At 33.7% G+C, this 16,687-nt stretch overlaps 1 protein-coding gene across 1 annotated transcript; it reads left to right on the forward strand.

Annotated features, from left to right (window-relative positions):
* Window positions 1-8,829: 8,829 nt before the first annotated feature.
* LOC136235497 (transcription initiation factor IIF subunit beta) lies at window positions 8,830-14,063 on the forward strand. Its single transcript, XM_066025204.1, has 6 exons — window positions 8,830-9,237; window positions 9,599-9,707; window positions 12,515-12,645; window positions 12,723-12,797; window positions 13,308-13,457; window positions 13,713-14,063. Exons 1-6 carry the CDS (start codon window positions 9,031-9,033, stop codon window positions 13,830-13,832), a joined length of 792 nt encoding a protein of 263 aa, XP_065881276.1. The 5' UTR covers window positions 8,830-9,030; the 3' UTR covers window positions 13,833-14,063.
* The last annotated feature ends 2,624 nt before the right edge of the window (window positions 14,064-16,687 follow it).

Genomic DNA, 16,687 nt, shown 5'->3' on the forward strand with positions numbered 1-16,687 from the left:
TCATATTTAATTTATTTTTTTTAATTCAATTACACATATAAATTAATCAAATTATCGACATTTATTCAATAAATAAAAATTGAGAACATTTAGTGTGTAAGACTAACGTGATAACCATTACACCACAACAACTCATATTTAATTTAATTTTTTTAATTCAATTACACATATAAATTAATCAAATTATCGACATTTATTCAATAAATAAAAAATATTAATATATATTTTGTATTCAATTAAATGTCAATTCATCCAATAGAGAAGAAGATGAGTTAAATAATGTTGATTAAAAGAGTAATTTGAAGTTCTTTCATCTTCGTTGCTGTTCAACGGACTGACAAATTTGGTTTTGTCTTGTCCTTTGACAAGTTTTTTTTTTTTTTTTCAATTCTTGCATCAATAGTTCTTTTTCCATCTATGGCATCATCAAGTAATCACTCTAGAGAATGCATTCTAGCTAAGATGAGAGATTTTTAAGGAAATCTCAGTCCTTAGCTAGCTGAGGCTATGCCTATCAAAGAAGCTTTAAGTTGGATTAAGATGCATCGCCCCAGTGAGAAAATTCAAATTCAATCGGATTGTCTCGTCACAGTCAAGATAATTCAAATGGGTTTAGAAGGTCCTTCGTATTTAATTGATATTATTTTTGATTGTATTCATTTATTACGAGATTTAGAGTTGTGCTCTATCTCATTTATTAAGCGTTCAGCGAATTCCGCTGCCCATGCTCTAGTAAAAGTGGTAAATTCTATATCCATTCGGGGTGAGTGGGCATGTCCACTACCATTTCTTAGCAATATTCTTTCATCTGATTTAAGTTAATAAAACTTGACATTATTTAAAAAAAATGTTAATTCATTATCAATTATGTGGTGAAGCTCATAATCTAGTGGTTGAGAGCTTACCTATAACTAGAGAGGTCATGAGTTTGAATCACATCCAGATCTGATGGAGATTTTTCTTTCTTCTTTAATGTAAGCGCATTGTGCGCAATTTTTTTTAAATATTATTAATATAAAATATGTTTTTTTTGCAGCAATTAATATAAAATATGTTAATTAATTAATAGTAAAAAAATAAAACAAAATATTTTATGACATGTTGACTTATTAAATAGTGATGATTGTGACTACGCATTATCTTTAACCATCTATTCTATTTTTCTTATTCCAACTCCATTTTTTCTTACTCTAATCTCAATTATAATACATTTGATAGAGTAATATTTCTCCAACTATCTATTCCAAGGGTAAATAATTTATTAATTCTCTACTTTTTACCTAACATATTTTTTAGTCCCCCTATTTTGAAAAACACATTTTAAGATCCCTAACGTTTGCCAGTATTAACCATTTGGTCATTTTGTCTAGTTTTTCTAGACTTATAACTGTTATATTTAGCATAAACAGACATATATAAAGTACCAGAGTAACATGGTCAACTTGTATTATATTGTGGCTGTCTTAAAAACTAAGATATGTTCGGTTAAAAATAAAAAAAAAATAGACAAAAGGACCGCATGGTTAATATTGGCAAAAGATAGAGATCTTAAAATGTGTTTTTAAAAATAGAGAGACTAAACAGTGTGTTAGGTAAAAATTATGGGACTAATAAATTATTTACCATAACTCTTAAAGTAATATTATTTTATTATATTTATTAATTTTCGTATATCATTTATATTCAATTTATTATTAATAAAAATATATTTGAAATTAATTTTCATTATATTGTATGATTTAATATTTTATTTCATTTCATTAACAATAATTTAATATTTAGAAGGGAACATATAAAAGTAATATATATATATATATATATATATATATATATATATATATATATATATATATATATATATATATATTATAATTTTAAATAACAACAAAAAATTAAAACCAAAACTTTATTCAAATAATATAAATGACATTAAACATACACCCATTTAAACACAAATTAAAATAATATTTTTATTATTAGAAAATTAATAAAATATTATTAAATCTTGCTCTAAAAATAGAGTTGGGCATTTTGATACTTCGTAGTGTACCAAAAATCTCTAAAAATGGAGTAAGGTTATAAAGTACCATGTAGTGTATTTGGTATTCTAAAAATAAGTTGTAGAGTTGAGTCGCACACGATTTCCGATTGAAATCTTCAAAATTCAACAAGAACTTTGAAAATGTGAAAATTCACAATTTCATTAATCAAAATAAGTTATCTATTACACATGAAAATATTTCTTAAATAGGCAAAGAAAAAAACCTAAAACAAGAAAAAAGCCCTAAAACTCAGCATTAAAACGTAAAACCGCCATTGCATTAAAACCTACTTTTTCTTTGTAAATTGCAATTAATACTAAATTAATTGCTATTAATATCAAATTAATTGTAAATTAATTATATTTAATACTAAATTAAGTGAAATTAATTATAAATTTCTGACTTTGACCGTAAGATCTAAAACACATAAATTACAAAATCACCACTAAGTCATTCTTTTTGGGTTGAACAAAAACCGCTCTCAAATTTTCTTCAACCGAAGAATCACATCTGCAATGAGTTTTACCGATCCAATCTTCTTGGAAGATAATTTTTTATAATTACCTGCAGAAAACCATATCTATACAAAATCTCGCACTATGAACTCAGTATGACATCGTTTCTTGTTAAGAACCACAACCTTTTCGTATACCGTATTTCCGTTTAAGGCACATACTACCTGAGTTTTCTGCACCACTTCCATAATCACAATTTCTTCATCAAAGATCGGTTCCCTCGTAAGCACAATTTCACTCTTGTCATCGTCAATCTCATCCACAATTTATGGATCAAATAGCAGGCCCACCATTAATCACGATTTCTCCCCCATCACACTCATCCACAATTTCCTCATCAAATATCGGTTCACCAATAAACAAGGTGTCGCCTTCGACATTAAAATCCTCATCAAAATCATCTCCGTCAGGATACTCTCATGTGAAGGGATTCATTCGTTCCTCGTCATTAAAGTACCTTCCATGACTAGGATTCTTCGTTCATGATTCACGAACAAATCACCAATTCTCCATGTCAACCGATCCATGATAGCGTTCATCGTTGACTTATCACTTGCCCAACCCGTTGTCCAAGTCTTTGTTCAATTTGTTGTAGATCCTTACGACCATACACCTCTTTCACAGTTCGTATTTTTGGGGGCATGGTGTGTCAAACCCGACCTAAAAGAAGATCAGATAAGACGGTGAGACATTACCACTGACTTATTATATAAACCAGTAGCAGTATCTCTCAAATAAGAAGAAAAATCAAAGCAAAAACCAAATTCTGGTTTGAAGCTAAAATGACCAACATATGTCATTTCCAGCATAACTTTTTCATACGGAGTCCGATTAAGACGATTCAAAAACCCCTGGAAACGTAAGATAATAATAAAGAACTTTCATTTAGGATTCCATGACAGATTCAGCCTATATCTGGCCGAAAAATGCATTACAAGATTCTGATATGAATCTAATTCTTCCGCATCACCTATATAGACAATTCTTTATTATATCTAGCTCAAAGTTATGACTTAATCATAACCGATATCACACTATTCCACAACTTCTCAACTTCAACTAATTATATATATACCTGTAGATAATACAAACCAAACAAAGGACACCACCAAAAACAAGTTATACAAGTGTCCTTATACTATCCACATATATGTACATGGACAAAATGGATGCAATACCCTAGAGACGACTTGCACCTCGTAGCTGTAACCGAACCTCGCCCTAGGATCGAGTACCCCTCTCGGTACCTTGCACTTCTTCGCCTAAAACAAAACATTAAAAACATTTGGAAAACATGAGACAAAAATCTCAATAAGAAACTATCAGCTATAAAAATCAACTTTACTTAATATAACTACATATATATCCGTTTATAAAGGATTTAATCAACACCTTGTAAAATATACTCCAAACTAAAGTTCATAATAGGATCAAGGTATGAAACCAAAAACCAAAAATATATAATCTTGTATCCATTCTTGAGTTCATCCCCTTATAATTCAAATCACAATTCACAATATATACGAGACGTCTCTTAACATTGCCTATCCCATATGGTCTTACCCAACACTTCTCTGCCATACCCAATAGGTCTTCAAACTGTGTACACATGCCATATTTCTCACTAAACATGGTCTTTGAAAATTAAATCCACCATACCGGACTACTCTCAATGGACACCAAACATTTACTTCCATATATATATATATAGATTGAAACCAAAAACATATATGTATATATGTATATATTTCACTTGATCATAATCAAATTCACAAGTGTTCAATTCTTCAAAATATCAATCCTTAATCAAATAAAATTTCCAAAATTAATCAACCAATGAAACCTCAAATCAATATAACCCAGTAAAATCTGTACTTCACATTTAAACATAGTTAATAGTTCATTTGAACTATAATTTCACAATAAAAGCAAGATTGTGAAAAACCTCAATTTTATAAAATTCCGGCATAACCCTAAAATATCAATTTCTAGAAATTCTTTGATTATATATATATCTCTATACATAAAACTCAAACTATAGTTGATAGTGACTTACCTGAGCTATGAATTGAAGAAAATACACCCGTTCAATTCTCCACTAAATCAGTCTAAGACGTTTCCCCTCCAAACACTTCCGAAATTCAGAAACTCTTCGATTAGGATTTAGATCTATGCCTAAGGATGCTATAGTTTAAGTTTCAAGTGATTTGGACGGTCGAATCTCCGCAAATCAAAGAAACGGTGGAGAAACGGTCGAAGAACGGTTTGAGAAAAAGAAAAAGAAATAGAGAAGAAAAGGAAGGAAAGGAGATGATGTCGAGAGTGTGGAACAATTTGGGATTTATATCCCAAATTTGTCAAATATCCCTTTTGGTCCTCCATCTTTATATAATCTTTTAATAATTACCCTAAACTTTTAATTTACACCTAAACCCATCGAATTAACTCCAAATTTTGCCTATAACACCAAATAAAAATCACATACCCCATAATAATAATATATATTAATATCTAGGTATAAATTCTAGAAATTTGGACACGGACGTGACATGGTGAATATGGTTAGACTCTGATACCAACTAAGGCAACAAGAATAAACAGACGTGTTCCAAATTGTTGAATCGCACACGATTTCTGATTGAAGCCTTAAGAATTTGACAAGAACTTTGGGAATGTAAAAACTTACAATTTGATTAATCAAAATAAGATATATATTAGAAATGAGAATGTTTCTTAAATAGGTAAAGAAAAAAAAAATCTAAAACTGTCACTACATTAAAATCTAAAACTGATAAACTTTAAAAAATTGTAAATTACAATTAATACTAAATTAATTGTAAATTTCAAGTGTAATTAATACTAAATTAATTGTAAATTTTCAAATTTGACCGAAAGATCTAAAATGCAAAAATTACAAAATCGCTAATGCATCATCTCTAAACTTGTCCAAAAAACTTGATTGACCCCTGAGCTTGTTTAAACTTGTTTAAACATCTCGATAGCCCATCAACTTGCTTAAAATGTAATCAATTAAATCACTCGGTTGCAAATAAGTAAACTGCATGCGGAATGTGTGTTAAACACATATTGAAGTGTTATTACATAAATCATACAATAGATTAAAATATATTAGAAAATAAGTTCTTACTTGATCAACAGTAAAACCTATCATTTTCTGATATTAGAACCTCATACGTCGACTTTGATTTTTTTACTTTTCTAAGGCGTGTGCAACACACATTCCACATACAATTTACTTCTTTACAACCGAATGGTTAATTGATTGCATTTTAATCAAGTTGAGGTAGCTATCAGGATATTCTAAATAAATTGAAGTGGTTATCAAGACATTTTGAAAGTTGAGTATACTAGTCAAATATTTTGGACAAAATCAAAACGCAAATACTGTATTAAGCCATAAATCTATAAACCATTTTTTGGGCAAATTATAAAATCTAGCCCAACTAAAGGGGTCCATTAACATATCTAACTCACTTTGCTTCCATCTCACCAAATTAGACACTTTCATCCATTTTGGACAAAATTACCCTTAGTTCTATATAACTTAATATCCAACAATCCCCTCTTCCCCTTTCATTTATTTTCAAATTCTTACAACAAAATTCATCAACCCAACCTAACATCTAAGCATATCCATACATCATTCAAGTTCATGTAAGTATCATTTCTTCATTTTTCATACACATTACTTAAATACACAGTTGGTTATCTGAATGCTATTGCGTGAATCTTATAATTATTCGATTTCGCCATTTCCGCCCGACATATCGCATTTAGTTTCTGTAAATGCAACAACTGTTGTCGCAGCTACGACAACATAGCTCTTGTCGCAGCTGTGACAACATTGCTCTTGTCGCATCCGAGCGCATGTCGCATTTACCATCACATTTGGTGTCGCATTTACGGATGCCTTGTCGCATTTGGCATCACATTTACCGATTCATTGTCACATTTACAGATTCATTGCTTTTGTTTTGATTATGTGTTCATTTCATAAATGTAGAGGCATGTCAACCAAAGAAGTGTACGTGTTTTTTTTTGTCTTGGAATGAACAATGGAGCACAGTGAGAGATGTGATGACATACGTCGGTGGTAAATCAAAGTTGTTGGTTTTGTCAACAGAAATTGATTTGCAAAAGTTAAAAGAAAAATTTTATAGTGCCATTCATGTTGATTCAACCTCGTACGACCTCCAATTGTCCATGCAGGCAACATACTGTCCAAATAAAGTGCGTAGAGGAGTAGCACCGATTGATGATGATGTTATGAGATTCATAGAGTATTGCCGAATGAATCCGACCGATTTGATTCCACTGAATGTTACTCTAAATATGCAAACAATAGAAGCTGAAGTATTGCGATGTAATAAGGACGTGCATATTGGTCCGAGCAAACCACTAGAAGTAGTTAGTTATGATCCCACCATTGAAATGGATGCTCGTATGCATGTTAAGGATGATAACGATGGTGGAAATGATCTTGATTATCAGAATTACAATAATGATGATTATCTGAATTATGATAATCATGATCATTACGATGAGCATTATGATATTGATTATTGTTACGATAATGGTGATAATGTGGAAAATGAAGATATCTCTCGGAATAAAAATCACGTTAAAGGTGTTCATGAAACATCCAAACAATCTAATCAGGTCCAATGTAGTGTATATGAGAGTGATGATGAAGCTAGAAGGAAAAGGATGACTGATCCATTTCGATGGCTTCCAAAGGTATGTGTCGCGCCGGTGATTCCGATTGCATCAAAGCAATCAAACAGAGGGTCTACTTTGAGGGTGAATGATATATTCTCTTTCATGTTGGACATCCTCTTATCGATTATCCAATCCCTAGCATGCCTATCGCCTGCGTTATCTAGTACATTGTTATACACAAAGTATAACATGGCCATCATAACAGCATCTTGGTCATCTTGGTCGGTCGCATTCTCATCCTTCCAGTTTATCGATTGGAAAACTTGTGCAATATCAAGTGTCCTTATTGACTTATATTTCTTGAAGTATTTCTTTCTCAATCTTTGCGACATCTTTAGTTCGTTCAACTTTTCCATAAACTCTCCCGTGTTTACTCCAAACCTTAAACCGCTAATAAGTCCAAACTCCCAATCTCCAAATCTCATCTCCACTCCTCTCACCTTGAACCACATCTCTCTGTGTTTACTTTCTTTATGCACAATCTCTCTCGTTAGGACATGACGAACTATGGCAGAAGAAAAACTAGCAATCTTCATATCCAAGTACTGTCCAAAACATGTTTTCTTGTATATTGCTAGCTGCTTATCACTCAAGTTTTTTTATCACTACCCCAGAATCCAAATTAAATCTCACAGTTATTTGCACGTCCGAATTAAACATCTCAGGATATTTGTAATTGGAACTCTTTTTGCTCTTTTTTGCTTCCCTTTCATCATTCTGCAAGATAACTCAATTAACACACATACACAAATATTAAATTTCACTAATAAAGCTTGTCGTAGTTGAGCGGATACAACAAAAATGCGACAAATTATATGTATAATCAGTGTCGCAGTTGAGCGCATTCAATCCAAATGCGACAAGGTTTACATATAAAACATTGTCGCATCCGAGCACATTCATACAAAAATGCGACAAGGTTTGTACATAAACCTTATCGCATTCAAGCGCATTTACACTAGAAGGCGACAAGGATTACATATACGAAAATGCGACAATAACTGTGAATTTCACAAAATCCATTAACGTCGCATTCGAGGGCATTCCGGCTTCCTATGACGAAATTTAACGAAGAAGATGAAGGTCAGACCACTTACCTTATGTTTAGTTCGTACTTCCTCCTCATTTCCGACCGCCTTCCTTTTTCTGGCCATATCGAACGAATGAAGCCGCAGAGATGTTACACAGTAAACGAACGAGATGAAAATGCACAGAATGAAGAACATAAGAGATGAATATATATAAAAGGATGAAAATGAAACGTATGATGAAGTTGAAACGAATTGAAATTGAAGAAGATGAACCAAACAAAAGTTGAAACGAAGAAGAACCAGAAGAAGTGGAAGAATAACTGAAATTTCCTTAAATAAAAAATACATAAATAAATACGTTATATTCTTTATAATTTAATTTTTTTAGTGAGTAATTTCAGTTATGACAAATAATAAATTTACATACAGATCAGTTACTTATCAAATTCCCCAAGTATTAGTATTTATTGCGTATGGACAAAGCTCCTTTAAATGCAACGTGTTGAAACGGAGTGTCCACTGGTCCAGTCCAGTCTAACCCTTAGACATATTTCCTTCAAAACCGTCAACAAGGTCCGGAGGAGAGGTGAAAGGGCGGAGACCCAAGTCTGAAAGAAGAACAAACTGGAAGAACCTACAGCTACTAGATCCAAGGAGAAGGATATTTTACCCAGAAACAAACGGAAAAAGGAAAGCATAGACATGGACGAAGATCAACCCAGTACTGGAACTAGCAGCAGCGGTGCCTTGGAAACTGCGAAGGCTGATAGGTCCGTTTGGTTGATGAAGTGTCCTGTAGTAGTAGCTAAATCATGGAAGAATCATATCTCTTCTTCAGATACTCAACCTGTTGCTAAGGTCGTACTTTCCCTTGATCCTCTACGACCTGACGATTCCTCTGCTCTGCAGGTACTCTTTTGAGTTATCTCTCCTAATTTTCTTTCAATTGCTAATTGCCGCGTGTCTCTTTTTTGATCGTTTATTGATTGTAATTTTATTCAGTTTGATGCCTTTTTTCTTCTGTTTTCTTCAAAGTAGGTCTGCTAATTAGAGATGCTGCTTACTGCATATCTTTTGATTCTGTTTTTTGAAAACCCTAATTTGTTTTTAAGCTGATATTTTCCTCCAATTAAAGTAACAATAGCCTTTGTTTTCATTAGCCCTCTTTTTGTTTGTCAATTGGAGAAGTTATATGGAATGGATATACATAGGTGTATTTTTCCTGGGTTTCATCATGTGATGCTTTTCTTGGTTCCCAAATGATAATCAGTTTACAATGGAGATGGCTGGCAGTGAGATGGGGAATGTACCGAAGGTTTATTCTCTCAATATGTTTAAAGACTTCGTTCCTATGTCTGTCTTTTCCGAGACAACTCAAGGTCAGGCTCTGCTTTGTTTTGTTTCCTGAATTTTTTAAAATTCAAGCTATTTCTGTTATAGGGTAGAAAATGTTGTGCATATATATTAATTGGTGATCCACAGGCTTGTAGTTTGAAAATTTGTATATCTTTCAGTTTTCTCGTGTGCTTGCTTTGACTCTCATCATACAAGTTCTTTTTTTGGGGTGGGGGGTAGTTTGTTGAAGTTGCATTGTTTTGTAGTTTGAGATTGGAGACTATGGTTTGATGATGTTCCTTTTTACAGCAATATGCCAATATGAACACATGTATCATTTATACCATACACTTTTGCTGAAGAGCATAACTTCATACACTACTATTATGGAGCACTGGTGCTTTTAATTTTGGGTCCCAAAGTACATGCCAAATTTTTGTAGGTTGAAGTTTCTGATGATTCTTATTTATCTAGTTTACTCTATATCATGGCACCATCACATCCGTACGATAGGGGAGGATAAACTTCTACTCCATTTTAGACATTTCATGGGCTGCATGGGTTTTTTCTCTAGCTTCAAACATAAATCTAGTGCAGGTCAAATGGAAGCTGTTTCTCTGATTTTCTGGACAATGATATCAATATATGTGATGTCCCTCCCTCTCTCAATTGCATCAATGGCCTCCTTACAATCAGTGACAATTATCATGGACCGGTATCCACGATTCATTGTAAACAGAATACCGTTAAGGATGGCCAACAGTTCGGCATGTAGAATCGACCAGCAGCGCCTAAGGGTCATGCTCCACACCTTGCAATTGCCCCGTCGTCATTTCGAGCAATAAAGCCTGCCATACTTTGCTGTTGATGGTGGTCGAAGCTTGATAAAACCTGGCGGAGGAGGTGACTAAATGCAGTGGCTCCGGTTAACAGAAGATGCGGGGCTTGAGCTAGGTTGTGGAGCTGCTGTAGCGGTTGCTACACTGTTGATTCTTTGAAAAAACCCCTCATCAGTGAGGCGTGATCTATTATGGCTCAACCTGTTGTGCTCAAACCAACTTATCCGTAAGAGTGAGCAAAAGCTACAGAATTCATCAATTGTCAAATTTTGGCGCACCTGGCTGATCCAGTCCAAGCAATCGATTCCTGGGATTTTATAACTTTTGATAGACAATCCCAATCCCTTCCAGGGCTGTTTTGTAACAGCACAGTAACTAAAAATATGTAGGATCCCTACCTTTACAAAATGGGCATCTCTCCTCCTTAAGGATATGTTTTTTTTCACCAAGTTGTCTGCTGATGGAATTGTGACAGACAGCCCACATGAAATGGATGATTTTGGGGGGACCTTCAGTTGCCAAAGGTGACACCATGTGACTGCAGGGCCATTAGAAGCATCAGCATGGTCCATTGTTACACCGTTGATTGTTTGAGCTGTTTTATAACCTGACTTTACCGTGTACTCGCCTCGCCTGTCCTAGACTCCGGCCAAAATAGGGAGTCCTCTCTATGCCGTGGGCGGTTTGGGATTTGCAAAATCCAGTCCGCATCCTCTTGACAGAAGCAGTGCCTAATCAACCCAGTGTTCTAATCGTTAGTCTCAGTATCAATCAGGGAGGCGATGAATTTAGTGGGGGTATTATTTCGCAGGAGGGGTCGGTAACAAGGTATGCTAGTCACCCATCTAGCCATTAGGATTTTAATGCTCTCCCCATTCCCCACCCGCCATATAACCCCCTTCTGGTAAGATTTTCCGGACTGTGAGGAGGCTGCGCCGTTCATAGTTGTCACTGGCCTTTCCCGTAGTATGAAACAGGGACTGAGTTCTCAGGTATTTGCATTTAAAGATGATGGAGCATAGAGAATCTAGTCGGGTCAGGAGGCGCCGTTCCTGTTTAGCTAGCATAGTCTGGTTGAAGGAGAAGAGGTGACAGAACCCTAATCCCCCTTCCATCTTAGTGGAACACAGTTCCCCCACTGCTGTGGATGCGCTTCCTTCCATTTTTCGAATCCCACCAGAACACAACTATTAAAGATTGGAACTCATCAGTGAACCTCTTGGGAAGGAGGAAGCAACTCATAATGTATTGAGGAATCGCTTGTGCTACTTCTTTAATGAGAATTTCTCTGTCTGCTCTAGATAGGAACTTTTCATCCCAACCTCTCACTTTTTTCATCAGATGTTCACGCAGGAAAATGAAAATGATCTTCTTGGATTTGCAGATAACTGTAGGCATCCCTAGATATTTTGGAAAGGATTGGACTTCCTTTACTCCGAGAAGGTTGCAGAGGGCCTCTTTATCATCTGGTTTCACTTTAGGGCTGAAGCTGATGTCAAATTTGTCGAAATTAAGGCATTGTCCCGAGGCTCTTTCATATGTTCATAAGATGCTCTTGATGGTCGCATCCTCTTCCCTTCCCTGTTTGCCTTCTGAAAAACTAGAGCTAAAAAACAAGTGAGATATCATTGGGGCCGTGGACTGACCTTAATACCATGTAGATCAATTTCAGCTTTCTTAATATAAGAAACTGTCAGAGATTAATATAAAGCTATTATTGGACCTTAACTATCAACTTAAGCTTTCAGTTCAATTGGTTCATTGACAGAAATCGGTTTAATAAAACCTTTTGGCACCCCATTTATAAGCAAAGAAAAAGAAGCTCAAGACACATCTAATAATAAGATCAATAATATGTTCCAGGAACTGCATTTTTTGCATAACTAGTTCAATGAAAGACAATTTCACTCTGTCATGGACTTCACTCATGTTGATTTTTAGGGCGCATATTTGTTGTAACCCTTCTGCCTTTGTGTTTTTTGTCCAACTGATTTTTTTTTTTGAGTATGCAGGTAAGGTTTCCATGGAAGGGAAAGTTGAGCATAAGTTTGACATGAAGCCCCATGATGAAAATATTGAGGAGTATGGAAGATTGTGTCGTGAAAGAACAAACAGGTCTATGGTCAAGAATAGGCAAATACAGGTAGGTAATTTGACTGTTTATTGACTAGGTAATATGAGTCACCCATGTTAGTGATATTTGCTTGATTTATTTACCAGGTAATTGATGATAACCGAGGAATGCACATGAGACCCATGCCTGGAATGATTGGCTTGATTTCATCTAATTCTAAGGTATTTATTTCTCTTCTCGTTCTATATGTCAAGTTAGCAATTATGTACTTAGTCAACTTTTGTATTTGCTTTCCCCTGAGGAACTTTAAAGGACGATGTTCTCTAGCATATGGTTTATATGTTCATATCCACATCTACATTTTTGTTCTTTGAAGTGTAATCTGTTGGTTTTTTTTTTTGACAGAAAGCATAAACTAAGAAACTAAGAAATTGAGAAACGAATACTTAAAATGCATTATTCTTGAGCACACATTTATTAGAGAAGTATTAATGCCTATTTATAGGCTTGCAGGATAATTAATCACATAAAATCAGTAACTAAAGATGATAATTCAAATTTGTAACTAAAAGGCTAATCTTATTTTCTTCTAACAAACTAACAAATTCTAAAAGATAGATTTACAGGTTTTGTAATCAAATCTCCAACATAATCCTTCTCCTTCAGCAAAGATCCATGACAATCTGTTTCCATGATGGAGTATTGTACTGATGTTGATTATATATGAGCAGGATAAGAAGAGAACTGCACCAGTTAAACAATCAGATGTAAAGAGAACCAGGAGGGATCGTGGAGAATTGGAGGATATCATGTTTAAGCTATTTGAAAGGCAACCAAATTGGGCCTTGAAGCAACTTGTACAAGAAACTGATCAACCTGCGGTGCGTCCTTTTTACCCTTTTCTTTGTTGGTTAGACATTTAGAGTACTCTTATCCTTTGTTTAACCCACAAGCAGGAATCAGAAAAGGTATTCAATTATGAAGAGTGGAAATTGGTCAAGTTACTCGATTGGTTGCTTTCCATATTGTAATGATAATCTATGTTGATAAATTATCGACTGTCAGACGTAGTTACATAGATTCATATGATGGTGTTGATGTTGCAACTTATGGTGCTTTTTCTTTTTGATGTGCAGCAATTCTTGAAAGAGATACTGAATGAGCTGTGCGTGTATAATAAGCGAGGAACAAATCAAGGAACTTATGAACTGAAGCCAGAATACAAGAAATCTGCTGAGGATACAGGAGCTGATTAATCAATCTGAAACGCAAGCTCATGGCTCCGAACTTTTCAGCTTTTTCGCAGAAACAAGTTATCAATTCACATATTTGCGCGAATGAGAGATGGGAATCAGGCAAAAGGATATTGAGATGTTGTATTAATTGCTTGCGGCGGAACTCCTTAAATTATGCTGCACTTTACGTATAAATTCAATGACTGACGATATAAAAAGGCATAATTCATCTTCTTTATTTTTTGGTTACAAGGCTGATACAGAGTTGTGGCGTTATTTTTTGGTGCTAACTGCTCATTATCAGTAGTCGCTGGAACATGTGTTGTAGTTTTTAATAAAAGCCATTGGATAAAATGATCTTGAAAAAGAAGTTCAGGTTCAGGAACAATGTTCTATTTATGTGGAAATGATATCCAGCTACAAGTTTTGATTGGGGTTTTCTGCATTTAACTGTGGAAAAACGTTATTTTTACACGTAATTGATGTAATATGAAGTGTAATTGCAATTTTTTTTTTTGTTGGCTATTAGTATTGAAATGAATAATTAAAAATTTAATGTGGTAAAATATTATGCAAAATTTCTATGTATAAGATAATGAAATTTCATTATTTTATTTTTTTCGCCAATGCCCATAATTAGTATAAATTTAAAACAAGCATGTTGAAAATATGGAAATTACTATTATTATATTGTAAGTGCTATTATGCTAAATTATATAATTATAATATTGGGATTTTGCCCCAAAATGGGGCTCTCATTGTCCGGTTAAACATTTTGCCTTGTTTAACCGGGCTCGAAACCGGAAGATTAGCTTCCGGTTTCAATTTGCAAAGAAATCGGAAGCTAGTTTCCGGTTTCTCTATTTTTTTTTATTATTATAAAAAATAGAAACCGAATATATACTTTTTTTAACTTTGAAGAGGTCCACCTCTACAAAAAATTTTAACTTAAAATTTTAAAAAAGTCCCTTTATATTTTTTAAACTTTTAATTTAACTTCAATCTTTAACTATTTATTTTTAAATTCATTAATTAAACATTTTCTTGCTAAATAAGTTAGTAGTAAACATCTAATTCGGTTAAAAATGTTTTATTCTTTTAAATGTGAGTTTGAAATTATATTTTTGACAGTTTAAATTACGGTTTTTACAGTTTCTTTATAGTCACATTACAGTTTGAAATATGGTTTTTGCACTTCGAACATTTAACTGTCACTTCGAACAGTTTAAATTACAGTTTGAAATGGTTTAACTGTCACTTCGAACCGTAATTTGAAAAGTTACGGTTTGAAGTGATAGTTAAATAACAGTTAAACTATTTCAAATTGTAGTTTAAACTGTTCGAAGTGACAGTTAAATGTTCGAAGTGCAAAAACCATATTTCAAACTGTAATGTGACTATAAAGAACTGTAAAAACCGTCATTTAAACTGTCAAAAATATAATTTAATAAGGAAATGTTTACTACTAACTGAATTAGATGTTTACTACTAATTAATTTAGCAAGAAAATGTTTAATTAATGAATTTAAAAATAAATAGTTAAAGATTGAAGTTAAATTAAAAGTTTAAAAAATATAGAGGGACTTTTTTGAAATTTTACTTTAAATTTTTTGAAGAGGCGGAAACCACCTCTTCAAAATTAAAAAAAAAATATTCTAAATAGAAATCGGAAGACCAGCTTCCGAGTTTCTATTTTGATGATAAAAAAAATAGAGAAACCGGAAGACTAGCTTCCGGTTTCTTTGCAAATTGAAACCAGAAGCTAGTTTTCCGATTTCAAACCCGATTAAACAAATTTCACAGTGGGTAAAATATTTAACCGGACTCTTAATGAGGAATTATCCTCATTAAGAGCTCCATTTTGAGGCAAAATTCGAAATGTTTTAGGTAATATTTTAAAGAGAGATTATAGTTGTGGATTGGGTTGACCCGAGTCTGCCAGGGCTGGCTCCATATTTATTGAAAGGAAATTTCGATGGACTCGGGTTTTAAAGATAGTTATAGAGAAGTAAAAAAAGCTTAACCTTTTTTTTATAAGTTTCTCATATCTGTCAAAAACAATGTCAAATGATTATTAATTTAAAGATTTTTTTTTGTTTTTATCACGATCGAACACATCTCAAAGAGATACTAATTTGTACATCCATAGTCTGTCACTATTGTAGGAATAATAAGTAATTAAAGGCTAGTATGTGCTTTGATTGTAATGCTGTTCCACTCATTACAGATATTGAATGACAAATCAGGGCATTAGAAGTTATAAAATAGTAAAATCTAGATTGATCCATGAGAACACCACATGGTTAGGATTGTCTTAGGTGGTTCTCATGTAACACTCTAAGTTGAATCCTTAGACCAAATTCAATATGAGGCCTAGATGATTCGCATTGTCCTTTGATTGATTGGCTAATGGATTCATTACTGGGTGCCAAGCATCAGTTCATTTGGGTGCACTGTACGCATGCTTGGAAACCATGAGTGAAGCCAGTGCTAGCTGAATCTCTTATAAAGATTACATATCATCGGCCACTTGATTAGTGAGACTGAGAAGCGTGTGGCCATACCTAAATGATGCGTAATTGCTCATTTGAACTTATCAATTCACTAGAGATGAAGAATATCCGAGCAATAGATGAGAGTGAGGACTTGATATCGTATAACAATGAATTACTAAGAGGTTACTCGTAGGTTCTCGAAGCTTACACACAAGATTACTGTCTCAGTTGAATTATCATAAAGGTCAGCTAAAACCTTGTATTATCGGTAAGACGAATTTAATGTTCGGTCTGACCACCATTTCTAGAGAGGACTATCAAGATCGCTTGCAGAAGAGACTAGATAGGAATATAAGGTCTCTAGTAATGTCCTAGTATATA

Source organism: Euphorbia lathyris, chromosome 7 (genome assembly GCF_963576675.1).
Source record: "Euphorbia lathyris chromosome 7, ddEupLath1.1, whole genome shotgun sequence".
Lineage (NCBI taxonomy): Eukaryota > Viridiplantae > Streptophyta > Magnoliopsida > Malpighiales > Euphorbiaceae > Euphorbia > Euphorbia lathyris.